Source organism: Perissodus microlepis, chromosome 8 (assembly GCF_051167445.1).
Source record: "Perissodus microlepis isolate ML-2025 ecotype Zambia chromosome 8, ASM5116744v1, whole genome shotgun sequence".
In the NCBI taxonomy this organism is placed as follows: domain Eukaryota; kingdom Metazoa; phylum Chordata; class Actinopteri; order Cichliformes; family Cichlidae; genus Perissodus; species Perissodus microlepis.
This window is the reverse complement of record NC_140468.1, coordinates 9,277,037-9,302,186: the sequence shown is the minus strand read 5'-3', so window position 1 is coordinate 9,302,186 and position 25,150 is coordinate 9,277,037. Positions and strand designations below refer to the sequence as shown.

The 25,150-nt window shown below is 40.8% G+C and overlaps 1 protein-coding gene across 3 annotated transcripts; it reads right to left on the bottom strand.

Moving 5' to 3' along the window:
* Positions 1–441: 441 nt before the first annotated feature.
* Positions 442–22,611, bottom strand: LOC146381361 (cytohesin-1-like). 3 transcript variants are annotated; one of them, XM_084937356.1, is made up of 12 exons: positions 22,126–22,611; positions 13,173–13,255; positions 8,927–8,991; positions 7,286–7,352; positions 6,627–6,745; positions 6,018–6,211; positions 4,879–5,027; positions 3,801–3,912; positions 3,104–3,180; positions 2,938–3,009; positions 2,226–2,380; positions 442–2,134 (listed from the first exon to the last, which is right to left on the bottom strand). In XM_084937356.1, the coding sequence occupies exons 1-12, from the start codon at positions 22,205–22,207 to the stop codon at positions 2,056–2,058; spliced, it is 1,254 nt and encodes a 417-aa protein (XP_084793482.1). In that variant the 5' UTR covers positions 22,208–22,611; the 3' UTR covers positions 442–2,055. The 3 variants fall into 3 exon arrangements, with proteins under 3 accessions (XP_084793482.1, XP_084793483.1, XP_084793484.1); XM_084937357.1 differs by lacking the exon at positions 22,126–22,611 and adding an exon at positions 19,251–19,424; XM_084937358.1 differs by lacking the exon at positions 22,126–22,611 and adding an exon at positions 16,932–18,981 and having other exon boundaries at positions 3,104–3,182; positions 3,800–3,912.
* Between the last annotated feature and the right edge of the window lie 2,539 nt (positions 22,612–25,150).

Sequence of the window (25,150 nt, the reverse complement as noted above, 5' to 3'; positions counted from 1 at the left end):
CATTAGATAAAGGTTAGATAAGTGTTTAAATGAATGAGAACAGAGTATTGAAACCTGTGTTCTGTAGCTGGCGGCATGCTTTAGATTGAGGTCAAGTGGGACGGGAACACTGGAATTAAACCCATACAAAAGTTCATTTAAAAAAAAAAAAAGGTTATACAAGATACAAGGCTGGCTGTGTTTAGTTTATTGCAGCTGTTTGGCAGGATGAGGTTACAGGTGACTGCAGAGGCCACCATGTCCTGCATTAATGACTGTCTAGGTTGCATCAGGACACGTTAGTGTTTACACTACAGAAGAAATGCGGTCGAACAACCTCAGAAGGTGCTTAGAGTAAACTAATCTGAACCATTCTCACTTCATTTTAAATCAAACTTATTCATTACAAATGAACAATAAAACAGCTTCAGTAAAATAATGAACTCAAACAGGAGCAGAAGATTCTTTGCAAACTTTTATTGAGACAAAAACAATAAATTACAAGAAATGTGGATAAATAAATATTTGACTATTTCTGTTTTACCTTCCTTTTCATGGACAGAAGATCAACAGCAGTAACAAAATGGGGCAGGGGGGGAAATGTATGGCAACAAACTAAACGCTGCTCAGAGTCTCGACTGAGTCCTGAACTGAATCTTCGTCAGCTTCAGAAAAGTCAGAATCTCAGATTCTGCTGCTGTGCAGCTTTCACGAGGAGTCGTTTATTTTATCTCAAACTTTTCCGTCCAGAGGAGTGCACTATGAAGCAGGCACATTTCAACATAACTCTAGTCTGCTACAGCTGTGATTAACTTTACTTATTTCTATTAATAGTATTACTGTTTATTTCCTTTGCCACTTCATCATATGAATTCTTAGTTTATGAGGGTCAGGATTGTTGTCCTGCAGCATGAATGTCTTGGGTTTTCTCCAGGTGTGCATGTTAGGTTAACAGGTGTCTGTAGGTGTGAGTGTAATTAGAATGGCGATGTGTATTTTTCTATGATGGTGAAGAACAATCACAAGTTTTCTATTTCTGTTATTTTTATTGGCATAAATTTAATATACTTACCAAGGGTCAATAGGTACTGTATTAACAATACTAAATACTAAAAAATATACTAATACTAAAAAAAAAAAAAAAAAACCCAACTCCTTACAATGATTTAGGAGCAATTTGGTGACAGTCCATTTCCAGCTTGATGGTGGACCACACCACAGGACAGAAGTGATAACTTCTTGCTGGTTTCCAGATCAGATTTACGTTTTGGATTTGCAGCTAGGAAAACTGCAGACCTTAATCCGATGGAGAATTAAGATCTGCAGAGACTGCACTGAAACGTATTGTCGGCATCGTTGATTTGACGGCGACTGTTGTTGTGATTTGCCGCTATGTAAATAAAATTGAATTGAACTGAATTTGATTGAAGTCACTGTAAACACACAGCTTTTTTTGAGCAGGTTTTCGTGTACTGCCTTATGTGTTGTTAGTTTGTCACTGGGCTGATTTTTGCTGTTGATTTTAAACCAAAACTCTGAACAACAACAACAAAACAACTTCAGGCTCGCTACCTCGCTAACTCATTAACCTCGCTTCGTAGTTCACTCCTCTGGAGACGTGAACTGACAACATTTCCCGCGCTCTCTCCGTTTTCAGCAGCTGTAGGGACTTGCTGTACTCAAGCAGACCAAACACTGATTGTGCGAAAAGGCTCAGAGGTCATTCAAATGCTTGTCAACAGTCCTTACAGCAGGTTTCAAGATGAGCGGGAGAGCTAACCGGAGGGCACCGCAGCATCGTTACAGTACTGCAGCAGCAGGACTCTAAAAAGGTGACGTTTCAGCAAACAAAAGAGCGGTCTCTGTCTGAATAACATTAGCTGCAGATGGGAAATAAAGTGTCGGCAGGAGGTCAGACCTGTAAAGAAGGGAGCGCTGGTTCTGAAGGTGTGTCTGTTGAAAAGGGGACAAAAGACAGGCCGCTTTAAGAGGTGAATCCTCCGCCAGGTTCAGGTCTGCAGCGGGAATGTCAGGTCCACCTGAAACAGGCCTGCGGTTGTTTTATCCTCAGCAGCTCTACAGCCCCTTCAGGGAGGAGACCTTCTTCTTCCGAGCAGCTAACATCTCATAGAACGGGTCTTTGCTGATGGCAGCCCTGCAGAGAGAAGGACAGCAGTTCCACTTTTTCTTCATCGTCATCATTAGTTTGACCCTCTGCAGGGAGAGAAAACAAAACTGAAACTCACTTGATGCTTTTGATCCATTCGTCCTTCTCCTCTGCAGTTGGGGCGGAGATTCTGTAGAAAGTGTGGTTTCCCTCGACGACGCGGCCGTCTGCCTCCGTCTTGCAGGCCTTGATCACCTGATCTTTGTGGTTGGGGATGAACAGCTCGAAGCAGTTCTGAGAGAGATCATGGTTGAGGCAGGAAGGCGAGTAAACAAGTTACATGTGTGATCGGTTGTTTTCGCTCTGTACTGAACGTGTTCAACGCTGTAATAAAAACTTATATAAACTGTTGATCCATCAGCAGGTTGAGGGTGCACTGATTCTAGGTGGACGGTCACGTGGTCATTGTTCATTTGCTGGAGTTATCGTTGGGTACGTTGTGGGGTTTTTTTTTATGCTTTTTCAGGCTTGCACCTGTGTAGTACATGTACTTTTTTTAAAACCCTATTTTTGGATAAAGTCATCATTACTTTGGAGACATGGTTACACGGTTTATTTTTGCTTTGCTTTTTGAAATCCTTTGTAAGCTGCTTTCAGCAGCTCCCTTATTAACAGAGGGTCGCCACAGCGGTTAGCTCTGCATGTTTGATTTGGCAGATTTATGTGGGATGCTGTTCCTGACGCAAACCCAAAGAGATTTGTGTCCCCTCCTGTTTTTGCCATCTTTTTCTGAACTCTGAGACTTTGATCTCTTCAATCACAGGACAAAAACAAAGAGAGCAGCGGTTTACCGGCTTCTTTGAGTCCTCGACTTCTCTGATGCTTAGATTTTCCAGTGGAATAATCCCTCTGGGTTCTTTGTCCTTTTAAACAGCAGAAAGAAAAAAAAATAGTTCAGGCTGTCCACAGTTACATCCAGTAATCATTTATTTTCACAGTGAAACAAGAAGTACTCACAGTGGTGTATTCAAAGTAGTAGAGACAGTTATCAGTGAGAATAAACCAGCGCCGCTTCCAGGTCTTCACTCTTCCACCTGAGGATGGATTAAAGGTGAGTATGACATCAGTAAACTGAATGCTGATGTTGACGGCGACACTCTGAAGCACACTGACGACACAATTCAGCAGGTTAAGTAAAGCCTACTGACGACACAATTCAGCAGGTTAAGTAAAGCCTACTGACTGCAACAGCTGAGGTTAAAACGTGAGTCAGTGGGCAGTTCAAGGAGTCCAGCAGTTAGAGGCAGATGTGAAGCGCTAATACCTTCACATCAGGACATGATAGCGAAAAGCAGCAGGTGAACCGGATGTAAAAACTAATTATCACAGTAAAACTGTGATGGGTAGGTGAATGCACACAGGCAGTGGCAGGACAAAAATGACGGGGTGGTGGGCAGGGGCAGCTCAGAAAGCAAAGCGGTGCATTAAAGCTGGCGAGTGTGAGGATACATACCTCCTGAAGTCAAAACCATGAAACACAAACAGACAAGAAGAGCGTCAACAGGAGAGTAAAACATGTCCAACATTTCACTCAACTTTGATTAATGTTTCAATAAAAAGATCTCTCGTCGTCTCGTTAAAGCCGCTGTTACATATCTGGTCCACTAGAGGGACGAGCTGTTTGTAGAAACTGAACAAATCAGAGTTCACATACCGAGTTTGAGCAGCCACCCTTCTCTGTCGGGGTTGAAGAAGGTGTGTGTGAGGTCATTCCCATCATCCTCTGGGATCTTAAAAGGTTCGTTCTTGATGCTGTCGTACAGGTTCTGCATAGATGGTGACATCATTTAGATCATGCGGGTAGCTACTATTTATCCTTACCTTTATCTTAACTTCTACTTATTTACAACACAAACATTTATCAGCAAATTTCAACTCTGGGGTTTTGATTTATCAAAATAAACTTAAGTAAAAACAACAAATTGCGTTGGCTACTTCAGCCAGCTATGAAATAAATAGAAATGGTGTTTACACGGGTGAAACTGTTGCATAATAACTTATTAAAAAAACTCAAACACAGGAACATTTTCAAAGTGTATCATTTATACATTTTAGACATGTTCGCTTGAGCCTTTGCCAGGAATTTCAAAAAGCTGAAACCACAAGCTGAACCCCCACTTTACTCCTTTAAAAAAGCAGTTTCTTGGTAAATAATTTTTAGTCATTGAGACACCCATTTATGATTAACAGCCTGAGATGTTTTAAAAAATAATTGGAATTTAGCTTTTCTGCATTATTTGTTGGAATGTGTTGTAATGAGGGACTTTTACGTGCTGTCTGGACCGTTCAGTTTGAATACACTGACATTTTTGAGAAACCCTCTTCTCGTCTCTACCACAGAACAGAAAAATGAAGCATCTCTAGCTCATTCCTCGTTTGTGGTTTCTGCTCAGACTTTTGGCTCCATTTGTGGTTGAACGTAAGGTGCTAATGTTACACTGATCAGGAATGTAACTTCAAGATGACGCTTGGCTTGCAAAACCACAAGGTCACAAACAACAGCTGCAAGTACCTATTATCATATAATGTGTCACGGCTATAATCATAACAATCACAGCTACAGTCATCGGACAGCCGGTGCTTTCCAAGTTGTTTAAATGTCCACCAGAAACTCCACAGCGCATTCATATTTCCACACACACGGACCATCAGATGTGCTGTTCTGTCTGAATTCACAGGGCCTGAACACATGGTGAGTATATCACGCTGTGGACTTCCTGAACTTCACTCACCCTGAGCAGGTCCTCCGGTAGGTCTCCTCCATCATTGATTCCTCTGTTCATTGCTGTGAATTTCTGAACAGAGGGTTTGTCCTTCACGTTGGGGTTGTGTAGACTGGTGTTCAACATGATCACGGCGAACGACAACACGTAACAGGTATCTGCAAACAGACACAGTGTGTGTTTGTACGTTTTCAGAGTCAGGCTGTTAGAAAGACCACAGTGAGTTTAAACGATTAACTGAAAACCACTGAGGTGCTGCTATACCTTTGTGTAGAGTGTTAGTTAAAAGAAATTACATTCCCAGACAACTACAGTCATTGTTGGTTGTATGTATTTGTTCACTATCAGGTCCATCCAGTGCAGACATAGAACACAGTGTGCTAATTATCAAATAACACCTTACGTACAAACCGCATGCTATACTTTTCCAAAAACCTGTGTGCTCTGTCCAGTAAGCAGCACAACCTTCACCTATTTGCACATTCCTCATATTACCCATGTCAGGAAGCAGAAGGGAAGATCCTCATGTCTGCAAGTCAAAATATCTTTGAACAAGATGGTGAACTACAAATTTCCCCCAGTGCATCAGTATGAGACTTTGTGTGTGATGTGTAAAAACTGTGTGGTGAGTAGGTGAATGTGGCTGAGTGCTCACTAAGAGTAAGAAAGCAAGAACTCTAGAAGTTCCTGAGCTAAAGAGAAGCGAACATAAGTTAACAACACAACAAAAAACAAACCAACAGGTAGATCTTTATATTAAAGTTAGTTTAATATGCAGGTCCTGGCCTAAAACGATGACATTAAAATTATTGTAACTTTTGCTTTGCTTCGTATTTTAGTTATGTTTCTGTGAGTATTAGATAATACATTTGGATCAACTCGGTCGTTTAAATTGTGCTGAATAAATAAAGGTGACTTGATTTAAACGAAAAACGGAAATGTGCATTAAACTAAATATAAATCATTACTGGTGTGTTTTCCTGCTCAGTGGCAAATTGCATAGCCCTACATGCAGTGTGTGAATGGAATAAATGCTGTAAAAATGAAAAAAAGATGGAAGAAAAATGGTTTTATTATTGAACAACTTCTTTATTTTCACTCTGTAATATGTAAAAACTGTGACCATAAACCGTTTCTTCCTCACGTACCGATGCTCTGAAACACTCCGGGGTTGCAGTGACAGTATCGCCGAGCAAACGCCTCCATCATGCGGTCGATTTTCTGGGCCTCGCCGGGCAGCCTAAAGCTCCACAGAAACTGCCTGAGAGCCTGAACCAGGTTCAAGTCTGTGAACTCGTGCAGCTCCAGGAAGGCGTGCAGGACCTTGATGTTGAATTCATCTCTGCACGACGCACGAAATCCCACACACAAACACACACCCACGTGTGCACGCACACAGGAGTAAACAGAAGAGAAACTGTGTCAGCTCTGTTCAACTCAAGAGAATCAAATTAAAGGATGCTCTTGTTGAACTGCTTATGCACCAAAATCTATATCCAGTATACAGCACAATTTCTCCTGTAACACACAGAAGACATGGTAATAATAATAATAATAATAATAATAATAATCTGGTTTTTTTTAAACTGGCCTTTTATTACTTATAAGGAATAAACTTTTTAAAGAGGAGTGAAGAATAAAATGTGAGATGGTCTGAACTCCTGCTATTGTCCATGTAGGCTCAAGACTTTGTCCTTTTTTTTTGATAGGACATGTCAAAACTGTCTACTGGAAAGGACATCATTAATACTGCTTACCTCTCGCCCAGATAGTCACCGATGGCGGTTTTGTTAAGCCCCTCCCCCTTATACAGAAACTGGGCAATGTCTTCACTGGTGTTTTTCAGCAGTGAACAGTCGATCAAGAAGCGAATGCCCTGAGGAAGAAAATCAAAACACACACCCCAGAATGAACATCACACACTGAATGAAAACAAGCAGTTCAGAAAAGTTTGTAGTTCATTTTAGTAATTTTGTATGGGGGAGTTTTGGTTGTTTTTTTCTTCTTTCTACCCATTCAAGACCAATAATCCATAAAATATCTCCTTTTAGAAAAACACCTGTTACAGTATCACCTGGTTGTTCATGGCCAAACTTTGGGTAGCGTCAAACTGTGGGTGCGAACAACCAGGAGTAAAAAAAGTACACAGAGTACATGGCTTTAATAAAAACAAACAAACAAACAAAACAAAAAAAAACAGAGTCAAATTTAAAGACCAACCACACTAATGGTGTTTCAGGAAAAGGCTGGAGTTAAATTTTAATACATGATGCAAATGCAAACAACAAGGTTTTGTGTATTTTATATCATTGTCAGCTGAAAGAGGACACTTTTCCTAAACTAAACTAAAACAGACTGATAATCAGTAGCTGAACTCACATGAAAGAAGAAAGCACTGCTGCATAAATGTATTTACCTTCGCAGGATCCATGTTGAACTTTTTTCGGCCCATGGCCATCTGTCTATTCCTTTGCATGTTTTTCCTAAAATAACATTTTAAAAAACATAAACCATTAGTGTGTAAACCATATTTATTCATCACCAGTGAATTTTAATTTTCAGTGCCAGCCCAGCTCTCTGTTACAACAGCCTGGCTTTTATCACCTAGAATGGAAAATATTGGATGGATTTTTTTTTTTGTTCTCTTAGTCAAAGGAAATGTCTGTTAGACCTGCCTGCGTAGCACTGATGTTCTAAAAACAACCTCAGTAACAGTCATGCTGCCCATGTTGTGCAGAAAGTTATTTCAGCATATATGCAAGTTCACTTCCCACCTGGGGGCGTCTGTACTCAGTAACGGTCGTAGGCTAGACTCCCCATGCTAGGGACCTATGGGATCTTCGATATCGAATATCTTCGATATTGATGGCGAAACATCTAGTAGTTCAGAGTTCCAACATTCGGAAGAAGGGACTGCTCTCATAGCTAGAAACTGACGAGGTATAACATACATGCTACAGCAAGGGGGAGCCAGGACGACAGGTCAGGGGGGCACTAATCATGGCAGTGCAGGAACAAGCTCTGAGCACAAGATCCATAAAGGCTGGGGCCTATCACACCAGGCAAGACCCCAGGTGCAGGCTGTGTAAAGATGCCCCTGAGACAATCCAGCACATAACAGCAGGGTGGAAGATGCTAGCAGGCAGGGCATACATGGAACACCATAACCAAGTAGCTGGCATAGATCCTGTGGGACTTCCAGATACAGACGGCATAGTGGTGGTAGACAAACAGAAGAAGACGGCTGTAGTGATAGATGTAGCGATACTGAATGACAGCAACATCATGAAGAAGGAACACGAGAAGTTGGAGAAGTATCCAGGGCTCAAAGAAGAGCTGGAGAAGAGGGTGAGGGTAACAGTGGTCCCAGTAGTACTCGGAGCACTAGGTGCAGTGGCTCCCAAGCTAGGCGAGTGGCTCCAGCAGATCCCAGGAACAATATCCAAGATCTCTGTCCAGAAGAGCGCAGTCCTAGGAACAGCTAAGATACTGCACAGGAGCCTCAAGCTCCCAGACCTCTGGTAGAGGACCTGACAAGCTTGAAGGATAAAGGATGAGAGGGGAATTATATGATAAATATAGAAAAGAAAGACATTTTCCAAACATAACTGCCAGTGTTGTCTTGTTTCTTTGTGAAATAAAGCCAAACTTCGGGATGTTCTTCCACCATGATTTCTTTATCTTCTAAGTTTCTAGTGGTCCAGACAAATCCTCTTTATGTTATTGTTATGCAATATGCAGCTCTCAATAAACATGTCAAACTATTTTGACAGCAGTCAACTGAAACCAGTTTGTGATTCATATCCTTAGTGAATATCTGCCTTGAATGTCAAAATAAGCAGTCTGAAGACTTTTCATGTCCCACTGGCAACCTTAATTGGGCTTATATTCTGCTAATTATCTGATGGATTAATCAATAATCCCATAAGGCAGTGCTCTAATGGTTGGACAGATTTTTCTGGTCTTTTCTCTGACTATCAATCCTCCAAAACAAAGGCTGAGAAGAGTGCTGCTGCCTACGCACAAGCACAGAAATGGTAGTTGAGAGATACTTTACCTCTCTTCAGTCAGGCCCAGGTTTTCAATCTCGCTGGTCACCTCTGCTATCTCATCCTTCAGCCTCTGAGTGCAGACAGAAAGAGGAAGGAGAAGGGATCATTATTTTGATTGTTTTTTTGAGAACAGAAGCTGAAGGGAAACAGCAGCAGACATCTACATGTGCCATTTGTGTGATATCTAACCCTTTAGAGGAGCCCTCTGGAGATGCTTTGATCTTGCTGTCACAATGAATTACACATGGTGGTCTGTTCCACCTACATCTCACTGACCAACATCCATACAAGCACTTCCCACTAAAGAGATGACCCACTAAAACCCCTAAAAATGCAGATATGACTCACACACTCGCAGACAGACTCATTCTTTTTCTCTGCTGGGTTACATGCAACAACCACCCTTTAAAAGAAACCTCTCTGGGATCTGTAACACCTGTTCCGGGGTCAGAGCCTACAACCCCTCCTGTCCCCTCTTTCCCCCTTCATACCACTCCCCTCCCCGCTGCTGACCCAAATTTACCAGACTATATCCCCACACCCAATGTCAACATTGGTGGGGAGACAGGAATACGCAGGATCAAAGACTTTTGATTGCCAAGGGTCCTGAGAAGAGAAAGAAATAAAGACACAATAATAACAATCAAAGGCTAAGATAATTACAGAAAATGGACAGAAGCAGATGAATCGGTTCTTAGACATATGAGGGTGTGAAAACAAGGCTACGTCACCATCAGCTAAGGTAAATAAGAACTGTGTCCTCTGTCTCCACTACTGGAATATTTCATGGCTCATTACCCATCAGGCCCTGAGGGAAAGACAGGGCGGGGCTTAGTAAAGAGAGACGCTAAACGAGTCGACCTTGATAATAAACTCCATCCATCAGTTTACACAGCGCTGTTGCCTGGAGGCTGTGTGTTTGAGTGTTTCTTTGTGTGTGTTGTGGATGCCCACCACACTGACAGCTCTCTGCTATAGATCAGGCTCAAAATATTTTTTGGCTTACCTTATTAAATCTCAGTTTAAAAGAAAATGTGTCTAATGTCACTTTTGTTTGAGTCACCTCTTGCTGCTGATATCATTCAGCAACTACCAGCAGATACATTTCTCATTCTTCTGTGTGCTTGAGCAGGCCTCATCAAAAACCTTAAAGTATCAAATTCTTCCAGCGGATCACTTCCCTCTCAAAAGTAGAATGGGAGGGCTGAGCCCTCAGCAACCAGGTCCCAGTTTGGGTTAAGAACAGAGACACACTTGCTTGGGTTTGTTTTCAGATTTGGCTTTTTGATAAAGACATGAGATATGCAAAGTGGTTAGGGTTGGTTCAGCTGACCCTGAACCATCTTTTGGTTAGGCTGCTGGAGGCGCAGGCTGTAGGGGGGACATCCCATGATGTACTGGGAATTTCTTGACTTCTTTTCACATCCCACATGTTTATATATTTCAGAACTGTGTATACAGTTTGCGTTTTGTCCTTGTCTCTCATCCCTCAAAGTCTTCGTTAAAAAATATGTTGCTAATTTTTATAAATGAGTAAACAGACAATAAAGCAGGGCATGGTTTCTCAGTCCAATCAAAACTCTGTATGTCTGGTTTGAAAAGATGGTGATCGTCAAAATGCTCAGACTTCCAAATGGAACTACACAAACCAATAAAGTACATTACATTGCACTGGCTATGTCCATCTTTTATATACAGTCCATTAGGGTTATGGTGATGGATTCTGATGTCGGTGGTCAGCGATAGTGACAACTTGCCAATAAAGCTGCTCTTTATGTCATTTTCCCAACAACGCACGATAATCTAAACCTTACAAGAGACACAAACTGAAACCAACAAGTTACTCCTGAGTCAAATTCATTGGAGATTAATTTGTTTCAGTTCTAAATGAGTTGCAATGACACTTGCATGTCCAACTTTATGCAAACAAGCATATAAAACTTTATAAAAACACTGTTTTAACAAACAATCTGACATATGGAAATGGACGGTGAGTCCTTGTTGTGTGTTGTGTAATTTTCTGATTGACTTTTATCCTTCAAGTAGGTTGAATTTACATTAAAGTCACAAGGCCAGCTTTATCCTCTATCTCACATAACAAATTTCTCCACATCAAGAGCTGACACAGGCAGTCCTGCTAATTTATTTAAGCTTGTAGAGGGAACTAAAGCAGGGGGTTAATGTGTCTCTCCAGGCTGAGAGAGCCAGAGGACACATGCATATTAGAGGTACATCCCCCTCAGACAAAGACGATCATCTGTCTTCAGTGTATACAGTAACGCTCTGGTGGTCATACCCGTATACACCCTACCCTCCAAACACACACACACCTCCCCAGACACAGTGGTCTAGACTTGGAGGTGAAAAATCTTCTCAAGGACACACAGAGAGAAAATAATTAAAGACAAAACAACACAAAGCAGGGTTTGTAATTCCTGTGTGTCTCTACTCTGGAAAAAAAAATGTTTTAAAAAATAAAATGTTCCAGACAACCACAGGGTGCAGAGCAAGGACAAAAACAAAATCCTGTTTCATTGCTGCTCAGTTAAGAAAGCATTTTATCCAGGCAGTAATTAAGACAGAAAACAGAGACAGGATAAAAGAGTAAACATCCACTAGTACTTTCACAGAAGAATGGGAATGTGATAACCCCTATAATTATGAAATGACGTACAGGGACTAGTGGGGCAGGAACTCAAACACTTTACCAAACTAAGTTTCATCATGATTTTTAAAAGACTTAATTAATTCAGTGATAGCTGCCAGAGCAATGAATGGTAGAGAGCTAAAAGAAATACTCTTAATGCAGTGTAACATCACTGATAACTGGTTCACATTACTATTAAAGCTTAACCAGTTTTCCAAAATACTGTGTTGGGAAAAACACATATACATCCATAATTAAGGAAATTATCATTACATTAAATCTAGATTTCCCAACAGGTAAATGTGGGACGGAGCTTTTACTCTAGTAAACCAGCTCCCAGTTTGGGTTCAGGGGACAGAGCCTCTCTACCTTTCTGATAAAGCTAATATAAGGGCTGGATAAATGATACCTACTTTATGCTGCTACAGACCCCGTGTTAATGTGGACCTGGATTATTTACAACTCAGTATTTTTATTCTTTGGATTCTAGTGCGGTAACTTGACAGGGTTTACAGTTCAAAATAATCCTCATTCATTTTATAAATAAATGGTACAGGTCCTTGGTTCATCTGTCCAAAACAAGCAGTTTTAGCTCTTCTCCATTTAAACCATTTTTTGCCGATTGGCTGCCCCTTGCAAACAGATGGTTTGAACAACAGACTTAAGATCACTAACATCATATAGAACCAAGAGCAAACTCTCCTGGTAGACCAGGTCTACCAGGAGAAAGTGTGTCAAACAAAAACAAATGTTTGACTTTAGACCATGACATTTAAAGTGGTGCAAAATAGATTTGGTTTTTAGCAGACCTCAAGGGATCAGATCTTTAAGGGATCAAAAATGCTGAAAGAAATAAGAGAACTTAATTTCAAACCAACCCTATGTACTTCAAGGGTCAGTAATTCAGTCGGTTTTCATTATGTGAAGGTAGAATTTTGCACGACTTTAGTTATTAGAGAAAGAAAGCAGCTGATTCGGAGGAGGTCAGGCAGGGACTTTTATCAGGTTTGACTGAATTGTAAAGTCACACTAGCACCGCCTGCCCTACTCATCATGGGAGTTAAGAGTTTCTCGACTCTGATTAAATACAAAGCAAGCTGAAAGATAACTGTCACGCTATCAGAACACAAGGAGATGACTTTAAAGGTCAGTCAAATTTAAATCTGGGTTAAGTGTTTTTCAGGGCTGGAGGGGGTTCCATGGGCCAATTCCTGAAACCTTTTGATCACATCTTGTATTTCTGGCACCAGAATCGGCCCAACCAGTGGAGGTAGACAGGTGCCAACAAAGGATCTGGTTCTGCTGGAAGATTACTCTTCCAACTTTAATAATAATGATTGAAATATTATGGATGGATGCTTAGTAAATGAAACTGTATTGGGACAAAGAGTGGTTGAGTTTCTGATGCACAAACAAGTGACTTTATTTACATCCATCTGGTCAAGTGGACATACCTATGTGCATCCAGTTCCACAATAAATTAGATTTTTAAGCAAAAATAATTATAAAACAAGACATATTTCAGACTTTCATGCTTTAAACACCAGATGAGCTCAGCTTGGAAAGGACATCAACTGGCTTGGACAAAGAATGTGAGTGTACACCTGTATGTCCTGCAGCAGCTCTTGTTTTCTGCGCCGGATGCTCTCCAGCTCCTGACGCTCCTCTGGACTCAGGTCATCAGGCACTGAGGACAGAAGTATATGCAGCACTAAATAAGAGATCAAATACTCTCCCTCAGATAGAGAAGAAATACAAATGTGAAAATCCCCTCTGGAATCAAACTGAAATTAAACAAAAACTACAATAAAACCATACACACAAATGAAGAACAGGGATCTGAAATTCCCACTGCTCAGGGTCACTATGGCAACACAATCTTTGATCCAACATATACCCACCACCCCACCCCACCACCACCCAAAATTCAGTACTGAACTAGAGGAAGAAAGCAAACCTCTCTGTCTTATATAAACACACAAACACACACACACACAATCATTTTCATATCTTAGTGACGACATCTCAGTGACATAATGCTTTCCCTAGCTGCTGACCCTAACCATCAAAAATGAATGCCTAACTCTAACCCAAAACTTAACCATAACCTAACTTTAACTTTGACACTAAAACCACATTTTGAGCCTCAAAAATGCCTTCAGACTCATGGGACAGGCAATTTTCCCCCATAAGTATAGTAGCATGCCAATCTTCTGTCCTCACATGTATACACACACGCACTCACTCACGCACACACACACTCTCTTGGTGAGGTTATATTACTGCAGTGGTTGACAAACTTTTTCTGGCATGTACCTTTCAGAGGTCAAAAAAGCCCAAGCACCATAGTTGTTACCAGGAAAAGGGAATAAAAAGTGAAATTAAGATCAACATGATAACATCAGTAGTAACTTTGTCCCAAACCATATTCTTCCCCTGGTCCTCCATATTCTTCCTCTGGTCCTAATTCTGTGATCACACCTTTCCCAAGGAGCCTTTATGACACTGTGATGAGTCTGTATGATGTATGTGTACTTCCTAAATTTTATAATCTGACACATACAATCCATATCATAATAATAAAAACTGAAACTAATAGAAGACAAAATAAAGTAAAACAATAGATCTATCAGATCAGATTTCATGTACTATCATGAACTTTATAACATGAGCTGAAGGTTTTGTTACTGAAACAGGATGTTTGTTTTTGGTCTATAAAGAAAAGAAGAAAAAAAAACAGTCAGACCTCACATAGAAACCTCAAAGAAAACATCTGATGACTAACAGTTGGCACATTAGACTTGATATATTAGTGTACCTATCAAAGTTGAATGGTGTTCCTCCTTATGAGAAACACCCCAACCGTACATGAACGAATGTATACGCTGATAGAAGGGAGGTTCATGTACCCACAGACACCCAATATATCTGCAGAACAACGATAACACAGGAACAGACGAGAGCTGCTGATACACGTACTTGTGGTTTTTCTTAAGAAAGCTTGAGTGGGAAGAAAAGGAAAGAAAAAAAATGTAAAAACAACACATCGGGTTGACTCAGGACAGGATTTTGTAGGTTCGCTATGATTATAATGTTATCTTTTTTTGACAGAAATCTCAATTTCCTGTTAATTTTGAGCATTGTTTAAACAAAAACTTCCATTTTGATTGAACAAACGAATCCCCAGATAAGAAACCTGGTTGAAAATATATGAAAATTTTCATGATTTTCCTCTGGGACTCAGGCTCAGGGACCACAGCACCATTGTGCTGATGTGGAATAGTTCTTGTTTCACACATACATATTTGCACACAGCTCACCTCTACATTGTCAACAGTGAATCTTCCTCTTGTCTGTGCTTCACAATAAAACTACTGTATGAAATGCTCTAACCTAAGAAAAAGTGGAAGAAAGGTCACAATTGACGTTGAATAACAAGCAGCCAGAGAGGACAAATCACGCTGTGCTGCTGCTGTCTGTCGGCCTCATTAGAGAAGTCCTGCTGAGAGATTCAAGTCAACTGTTCACTTCACTTTGCCATTGTGACCATGTTACTGAGTGTCAACCTCTGCAGAAACATTTATCGAATGTTTAACACATAAGGTACTCTAGGCTCGTGTTAGTATGTTTTACAATATAACTAAAATACAAATTGTTAATCAGGGAGTTTTTACAACTTCTTGGAGTCTAAACGTTTTCACAGCCTTTTAGAGGCTTTTGGGATGCCCGCCACTTTAAAGACTGGCGTGTGAAGGTTAACTTTGAAAACCAAACTTGCTTTTTTTCTTATTTTCTGATCGGTGGTAAGGTTGGCTTGAACAGGAAAGGAAGCTAGCTCCCTGCAAAGGTGTACAAGAAACTGATCAAAGAACAAAAAAAAGAAACAGACAGTGGCTGCACTTAACAGCTTCCCTTGTTTTTAATTGCTTGGGCTCCCTTAACTCTGAGGGCTTCTCTATTACAACTTCTGTCCTTTAAACGACAGGACCGAAACAGGCAACAAAATCCAGAAGTAGCCCAGAGACTACTTGTTCCACATATTTTTCACACTGCCCCCTGGTGACAGCACACAGCTACAACATGTAGCTGTTTTATATACGGTAGGCTGTGCGTAGGACATCATGACATAACATCAGACACACAGTTTTGACTCTATTTGTGAGGGGCAGCCAATCTGCAGAGAGATGGCTTAAAGAGTGTGTGTGTGTGTGGGGGGGGGGGGGGGGGGGGTTACGTGGCTTTGCGATGGCTGTACTGAAGTAATGTTTACTTTGGGTTTCTTCGCTTCTTTTACAGTATCGTTCAACTTCACAGTGGCACACATAGTTTACTGGTCTCAAACCTGCTAGTCAGTAGCACACTGTATTATTTTTTAGCGGTTGATAAACAGCTTGTAGGTGCACTGCCTCTTTCAGGTGGTAGATGCATATTACTAACAGACACTGGTAAATTAAGGGAAAATATTTTTTTCGCTTAACATCTTAATGAGTAAAGCTTAACAACTTTATACAAGATGTAATCTAGCTGAGGACAAATCTTACAGATCATTTCTATATTATCAGTTAATACCAGACTGGAAATGTAATGGATGTAATGAAATGTAAGTAAATTCCCACCAAAAGTTCTCATAGAAAACAAAAGTATGACAATCTAAGCAAACTTGTAATTACAGTACGTTTTTGTCAAACCATTTAAAAGACTTGGGACCTCCAGACATCTGTGACTCTGTCAAAATCCAAAAATGGCACCGAAGGATTTAATTTGTATTTGTCAGACTTATAAACAGTGATGAACTGGCTAGTCACGCACACCCCTGACCCACAAAAGAAGGTTTAAGTAGGCTGCAGCAGCTCTTATTATAAACCTGAGGGCATAAACAACAAACTATGTGAGTATCGAGTCAGTGAAACTGGCATTCACACTGACTTCCCCTCTATGCTAAGAGAGGAAATAAAACAAACGATTTATGACAGCTTGTGAAAGAAAATATCGTCCTTTTCTCAAACTGACACACACACACACACACACACAGTCTGGCATAAATACCAAGACACCTCATCTCACTCTGCAAACCAGCTGCTCTGCATAGTCTCAAGGGCACTGAGTATGTATTAGTGTCTCTGCTAGGACCAGCTGCTTGGCACATCCAACCATCAAACCTAGGCCTAAAGTTTGCTCTATAACCTGCTTCCACTGTCTGCACCACATCACATCCTCCTGAAGCAGAGACACAAAAAAACCGCATCAAGCTACAGTTAGCATCTGTTCTGGTTTCCGTTCTCAAAAAGTTTCACAAGAGGACATGCACTCATTCAGGATAACTGAACACCTACACATTTGCGTCATAATTCTAATACTCATACCCAAGAAAGCTTCTGTCTGCCGAGAGACGCCACCGACAGCAAGAATGGTCCCAATACAACCAGCTCAGCCCAGTTTATAGCTCTGAAGTCCACACAGCTTTAGGTTTATCATCACTTACAGTAAAAGAAAAAGCGTGTTTCTTTCAAATAAACCAGCTTTGACCAAACTTTCCAATCCCTAACCCAAATCCTGTGGTCCTCTAGTCTAACCTCTGTAGTCCTTATAACCTCATTCCAGCAAAGGAGGGAGGGCAGCAAATGAGGATAAGGACAAATGTGTGTTTAAGAGGGGGGGAAACCTCTCTCCCCCTCCTCCTCCTTCTGTCCATCTTGACTCCTCCCTTGCTCATTTACTCCATCAATGAACGGACTCCCCCACGTGGAGACTGGGGACCAGGAGGAAATTTTTAAAAAAGGATGGGGGGTACAGCTTCACATGAGCAAGGACATTGTTTGCCTTCCAGCCCAATGAAGCAGTTTTAGCCAGTTAAAAACAAACAAGCAAGCAATTCAAACTCTCTTTCAAAGACTGTATTAAGTTTATTTGCTGTTTATTTAGTGTCTTTGACCTCCAGCAAGCAGTTTTCCTTTCATCCACAGCCACTGAATCGGCTGACTGAGCTGCAACATTCTTGCTTTAACTTGCACAAAAGTGATAAATGAGTGATTCCCATACAGAGGCAAATTAAAATCCCTAAACTATTCCTTAAAAAAAGGAAAAGGTTGCTGGATGGTGGGGCTCATGACAGCTTGACAAGCAGGAAGACTAGACAAAATCTAATCACAACTAGCCACGGCTCCACTGCTTAAAGAAAATAAGAGAAAATGTCAAAAGGTACCACTGCAAAAGGAACCTGGACAGTATAATCTGTTGGGAGATGTTAGCTAATGTTACAAAGGCACCTTCGAAACAAAGACCTCTCCTGAAATAAACCCCAGAGAGAAAGACTTCTTGTTTCACTCTGTCAAAAATGTCTAAAAAAGTGTGGGAGGCAAAGAGGATGACAGAATCTATAAATATACTGTGTTTTAATGGTTAACACGGAAATGCATAGATCTTTGTTAAGTGATGCAACTCAGGCTCCATGCAGTTAATACCACGTGTAGCCATGAACCGAAGGCCTGTTCGGAGCTGGAAATAACCCTTGTGCGTCTCCAAAACAAAGCCATACCAAAATATATGGTAAAGCAATGAGAAGGCTGACTCACTTCTCCTGGGGATGGAAAATACAGCCAATATCAAAAACAACAGTTTATTCTTCTTTCTCTGCTCATCACATGTGTTTGCCACCAGAAAGTACCATGACCCAGGACCTAAGGCAAAGCAGTTTGGTTACGACAAGAAAAATATCTGTACTTTGAGCTCTCAGCTTCTCGTAATGCTCACAAGGCAGTAATTGTCTGTTTCAGTGTTCACAAGCCCATAATTGTCCATTTCAAGGATAACTGGCTCAACAGTAAGGATATAATCCTCCCTGGTTGCATTTGTACAGCCTTAAGGCTAAGTCCAATAAGCAATGAGGCTAAAACCGATAAAATGAGAAAAGAACATGAGGGGGAACACGATGTGCCCCGGAGAAGAAATACTTAAATTACAGAGAAATAAAGTGCGGGCATTATAAAATGTCAGCTGCAGTGCACAGAAAGTGGAAGAAACACACTACTAAAATGATGCTCCAAAGTAAGGTGAAATAAAGCTTTTAATGCAGTTCATATTACAGAAAGTTCATTTTGATAGCTTTCCCTTGCTCTTATGAACATTAAGCCATCTATTTTTCAGAATAAGGTGGGGCACCATCCTGTATGAGATTCTGTATGTATCCTGTATGTCAATTTCACAGGAAACAGCAGCGGTGCTGCTAAGACGCTGACTTATAATCCAAATTCATAACTATACGTGTGTGTGTTCACAGCCTCCTGTGTTGTTGACAACTCTTTCGTGTTTGGGTGCAGTTCATTCACTTCCGAACCAATAAATGGTTGCATTGATTGTATTTATAGACTCATCTGGTGCTGCACAATAAGTACAGCCCCCCAGGAGGTCTGGCACCGACCCAGATTAATAATAATAGATCTCTTGTGCCAGTTAATAAAGACTCCCAAAGAGCATTAATAACTCAGACACATGAGGACTTGTTGCTTTCGCTCTGAGTACAGGATATTAAATGCCAAAACACATACTAAAAAAGTACCTGCTACTGGAGCGAGCTCGCCTCGCTTACCTATCCGTAACTATGCACAAAGTTATGCTAGTGCGCTAGCTATCCGTGTTAGCCTCTAGGTTAACGCTGTTTAACTAAACCGCGTCAGGTAACTTACCAACTTCGTCTTCCATTTCCAGAACCATGTTCCTACTGTTGGTCAGCGCTGTCCCCAGGAAACCACGCTAAAGGTGACACTTTTTAAGTAACTTTAAAGCCCAAATGAGTGGCTATAGTGCGTCTAGTTTTTCAGTCAGTTACCGTTAGACTGGCAGTTGATGACAACTGACTGCGAAGAGACAGCCGGTGTCTGGCAGGATGATGGGGGCGTGGCTTAAGCGGCAACAGCCAATCAAAGACCTATCTATGTGTCTAGCTGTCTGTCTGTCTTCAGAAATGAAAAATAAAAATAGGTATGGGTTATTGTATTCATATCCTTTATACTTTATATCCTTTAATTTCTGGTGCTCACTTACGCAGAAGGGGTCGCCAAGGGAGTTTTTACACCGGATGTCTTTTCTTACGCAAACTCAAAGGATCTGTGTCTCCTCCCGGGATCACTTCGTGGAGCTGCTGGTTATCAGGTAAATGTATAAACCACCACACTATACTACACTGTGAAAATATAAATTCACAAGCAGACAATTTCTTTATTTCATTTAGGTATACAACTATAGAGGCCTCAACTATAGTATACAGTGTATAGAATAGGATATATGTTTGTGTATGTACTGCATAGTATATATGCATATATACATAGTATATATGCATATGCATATACTATATGCATAGTATATACACACTTATGAACTTCATTAGGTACACCTTGCTAGTACTGGGAATGTTGGCCAGAGACTTTGGTCCATAGTGACATGATAGCATCAGATTTGTTGGTTCTATGTCCATCATGTGACTCCAGTTCCATAACATCCTAAATGTGCTCTATTCGACTGAAATCTGGTGAATGTGGAGGTCATTTGAGTACAGTGACCACATTGCCACGTTCAAAAAACCTAACTAAGCTTTTTTGATGAGTTATGTTATCCCGTTGGAAGCAGCCATCAGAAGATTGGTCATTGTGGTCATAAAGGTACTCGGGTAGATTGTTGTGTTTCATTGATGGTGAGTTGGTACTAAGGGGCCCAAAGTGTGCAAAGAAATATCTCTCACATCATTACATTTTGCTTAAGGGACATTCTGACCCTGCCATCCAAATGTCCGAGCAGAAATCATTACTCATCAGACCAGGCAACATTTTTGCAATCTTCTGTTGTCAAAATGTGGTGATTCTGTGTGAATTGTAGCCTCAGTTTCCTGTTATTAGCTGACAGCAGTGGCAAATGGTGGTATCTTCTACTGATGTAGCCCATCTGCTTCAAGGTTTCCGGTGCTGTGTGTTCAGAGATGGTCTTGTCTATACCTTGGTTGTAACAACTTGTTAAGTAAGTTATACCGTTGCCCTCCTATCAGAGCAATGGTTTAAGGTCCCGTCTGTCTATACTGATTAATGTGTGAGCTAAAATCACCTTAAATGGCTTTTGGGCTGGGGATTTTGACAAAGTGACATAATTGTCTCTACATTTAATGTTATAATAATAGTACCCACCCGCTGGAAAAGAGAAACATATTTAACAACGAGGGTGTGAAGCCAGAGGAAGCTGTGTTTGATATCAGAGATAGCCTGCCTGTGTGAAAAAGGAAGGGAGAGGAGAGGGTGTAGTGAAGGACGGAGGAAAGGAGGGAAAAGGATTGCAGCTGTGCGCCTGAATTGGTGCTTTATTCAGAGTTCGGACATGTCAAAACAGGATATGTTGGGGTGGGGTAAGGAAGAGCTGCTGCTGTTTAACAGCTTAAAGGGTCAGCTCGGAAAACATTAAAAACAGTTTGCTTTAAGGGGGACTTTTTCTGGTTATGATACAAACAGCTCACAGTGAGGTCAGTCCGTTATCAAGAGTGAAAAAAGGACTTTTAGAGAAGCTGCTGCTGATTTTCACACTGAGATAGAGGGCTAGCATATTTAAAAGCTTGGATGAACTGAACTAAACTGTCTGCACAAGTTGAGGTAACTGAACCAGTAAGTCTTCAATCAGGGCTGACAAAGCAGGCCTTAAAAAAAGTCCACTTCTCATTTGAACTTCATAAATTATAAATATCAACAAGTTTGTGAAGTTTGTCAGCAAAATCACATCAATTTCTTTTAATATTATAGATTTGTGCTGTTACAATGTTTGTCTTTATCAGCCTCATTCCTCTTTTTCTGCACATCAAGTAACTTTAAACGAAGAACAGCTCTCTTAATTTAACAGCAAACTAGAAAACATGAAAACATTTCAAGAGGAGGGCGCTAAAATTGTAATGTCAAAGCAGGCTACAGTTTACCTGATCGACTAAAGGGTTTAGGAACAAAATACAGAAAGAGAAGCTATAAGAAGCTGCTGGAAAGTCTTAAAAGCTCAAGGTAAATGGATGTAACCTGTGTGCTGCTTTCATGGCGTTATAACGGCTTCTGAATGAGCACCCTGACACAACATGAAAGCACCTGCACAGAGGGAGAGCAGTGGGCAGCGATGGAGATTATGTCACTCTGTGCAGCACCCACTGGAGAGGAGGATCCTGGACCAGACCGTGATGGGTGTGCGTCATGTTCTCGAATCAAGCCCACCATCTCACACAAACACATACACACTGACTCATGTATGTACACAGAAATGTCACACACACGCACACTACAGAGTGCTCTGTGTCTTGATAGCCTAACTGAAAATCACCAAGGCAACTGAACACTGATAGCACTTTGTGCCAGTCTTGCGCTCCACGTCGCTCTGAGCAACATAAAACCAACAAAAAGCTGCGATAACAACAATAATGTTTCATTTTTAAGCACTTTTTTTCAAACTCATGAACACCTTGTAATCCTTGAAATCTGCTCACAAATACCCGACAACACATTTTCTATCCAAACCAAGAAGACGGGGTTCCTTAAAAGCTCTCACCTGCAGCAGGTGGCCCCGGGCGGACTGTAGGGCAGAGAAATGCCTGGAAACTGGACGCACACAGCTCACTTACAGTCCCCATCACACCAGTCAGGAGTTTCAGTGTTTTAGTATCCTCTTTGCAGCATCTTCTTTTTACTCGTCCTTAAGCCTGCATCATGTTTTACTAAAAGCAACTCTGGACTCCTTGGAAAAAAAAAAGGCGGTTTTCGCTCCTGACGGCTACCAGACTCTGACGAACTCTCTGAAAAATACTCTCCACTCGCTCTCCCCCTCTCTCTCTCCCTCTCTCACGCTCTCTCCTCGCTTTTGATCACACACTTGACCTCACTCGTGTATCAAAACCCATCCACGTCTACCACCGCACACACACAAAGGAATCTCGCACTTTAGGGTTTTGAAGAAGTACAAAAGGATACCTATACTGATTATGAAAACTGAAGCAGGCGGTGTCCCTATAAACAGTTGTTGAAGTATTCTTGGAGCTGATGACAAATGTACACACACATGCAAACAGCCTCATATCATCCTGCGTTACTCCCCCACACACACATCAGAGCCCAGTTTAGTTTAGTCAGAGCTGAGTGAACGTACACATATAAAGATAGAGCTGGAAGAAAGATTGCAATAGTGTATGAAGTCCTATGTGTTAAGCAGTGGGGGGTGGGGGGTATGTGAGCATCCGAAAAGTATTTGAGTCTCATTTAGATAACCTTGACTAACCCATTTGGAGGTCTTGTGACATAGTTCTCATTGACTTATGGTGGAAAAAATGATCACAAAGTCATTTCTGCAGAATAATGCTTATTACTATGTACTAATCATTTTTGCCCTTGGGCCCCCTATCAGATTCATTCAGCCATAGCTTTAGTGTATAAGGTTTTTTTAGCAGCAAATTATTCAGCTCTAAGGGTGGTGTCTGAAGCTGGTAACTGTCAAACGAGTAAGCTTTTGGTTATGGGATATTGTGGAGTGTTTATTACACCATTAATCCTCTGGATTAGGGGTCAGAGATGTTTTATTTGGTATCACATAATAGAGCCCTTTAGAAAAGAATGACTAATGGACAAAAAAGAATGTTTTGTTTTTGTCAATGAAGGTCTGAAGGATAAGTTTTAATAAGTGTAGTATCAGTAGAAAGGTAGCGACACTGAAGTTCACAGAATTAACGTCAGCAGCGTTTGAATAGCAGTGTCGGCAGTAATAGACGCACCAGGCTGAATCAAAACCACTTCCTAGCAGAATGAAAAAGCCAGACAAAACAACATTGTGCAAAGACGTGTGAAAAATGTCAGCAGTTGTTGTAGCACTCCTTGCATGAGGTTCCTGTATAGACCAAATACTTAAAGCTAAATATAAACTGCATCTGCCATAGAGGCCCAGTGCCACCACTTAGACAAACAATGGCTGAGCTGGCGAGTCTTTTAATTCACAGCATCTCTCCTCTTTCTTTGATTTTCTCTCACACCATTTCCTATACCTCTATTTATCTCTTTCACCCCCTTCACTCATTAAATTTGTTTGATCCTGTTCTCTCCCGTTGGTCTCCCTGTAGAGCCGACCTCTTTGTGTTGCACTTGACCTCATCCACTCTTGAACTTTTTGTGCCACTTATCGCTCCACAATGTGTGCCTCTTTTTCTCTCCCAGAGCTTCTGTCCTCTCTCTCTGTGCAGATGAACAACCAGAATTAGTTTCTCTGTTCGACTTTGTTAACCATACTTATAAATGCATGTATATGCATATACATACATATACACACACACACACACATATATATACATATATATATATATATATATATATATATATATATATATATATATATATATATATATATATATATATATACGCAACTAACTCTTAGAAACCAGGCACCAGAGGTGGCACTTAAAGCAGAAAAAGAGTGGGCGGTGTAATGTAAGCAGCTGCAGTGAACCTTTAGGTGATTTGCATATCAAATTAAAAAATACAACACAGCATCAGGCTTTGTTGGTCAGTGAACCACAGTCTGCATATTAATCAGCATTTCAGATGATAAATCCTATTCTGTTAAAACTTCTTCTGTTTATCATTCAAACTATTTCAAATATAAAAACAATAAACAGAGTCTGATAGGTGGGTGATGCATCGGGGCTCACTGCACGTCTTTCCCCCGTTTTTTTGCTTTGCACACACGAGTTTATGCAAAAATATTAAAACAACATGGTTCGCGTGACAGACATGACAAGTTCATTAAAGCAAAAGAAGTAGTGAGAAGTAAAAGTTATATTTAAGTAGAAGTAACAATGGATACTATGTGCAAATTATCCACCATATCCTTCAGGCCATTAGGTCAGACTCTTACTGGCTTCTTTTATGTCTCAAATGGAGACATGGAAAGTTCACATTGCATCTTTCTGATGGCTTTGTTACTGTGAATGCATCTCTCATCTTCACCTTTTCAGGGAATCTCAAACACAACAACTTCATCAGTGAGCCGGGGGAGACGTGCCCTTGATTGGGTGTCTGAGTCGAGTTTGGCCACAGCCTTCATCCTCAGCTCAGTAGATGCATCTATCACTGCAGGGGAATGGGCATCATCTGGTTGGCTTAAACTGCTCTTTCCTACAAGGGTCGGCTTAGTATGTCCATACTGGTCTATACTGCTCCCATGGCGTTGTAGCCTCTGGATTTCCAGCTTTGATAGAAGAATAGAATAGAATAGAATAGAATAGAATAGAATAGAATAGAATAGAATAGAATAATCCTTTAATTGTCCCACAAGGGGAAATTTGGGTGTAACAGCAGCAGGAAAGACACATATACAAACAAACAGTACACAAGACACAGAACAGAAACATACACAATTTTTACATATTTACATAGTAACATAGTGATTCAAGCACCATCCTTCTCACGGAAAGTAGGAAAGACTGGACTCGTTATCGTTGATCTATTTATTGAGTTTTTGGTTCCTGTTGTATTTTTTTGCTTTCTAGTTTCTTTCTGCCTTGTTTATGTTGTAGTGATTTCTATGTTCCCTC

Coding starts and splice junctions, on each gene's coding strand:
- LOC146381361 (XM_084937356.1), bottom strand. CDS start 22,207: ATGGGGACTGTAAGTGAGCTGTGTGCGTCCAGTTTCCAGGCATTTCTC. Junction 5,028..6,017: donor CGGAGTGTTTCAGAGCATCG/GTACGTGAGGAA, acceptor GTCTGTTTGCAG/ATACCTGTTACGTGTTGTCG. Junction 3,181..3,800: donor AGGGTGGCTGCTCAAACTCG/GTATGTGAACTC, acceptor ATCCATCCTCAG/GTGGAAGAGTGAAGACCTGG.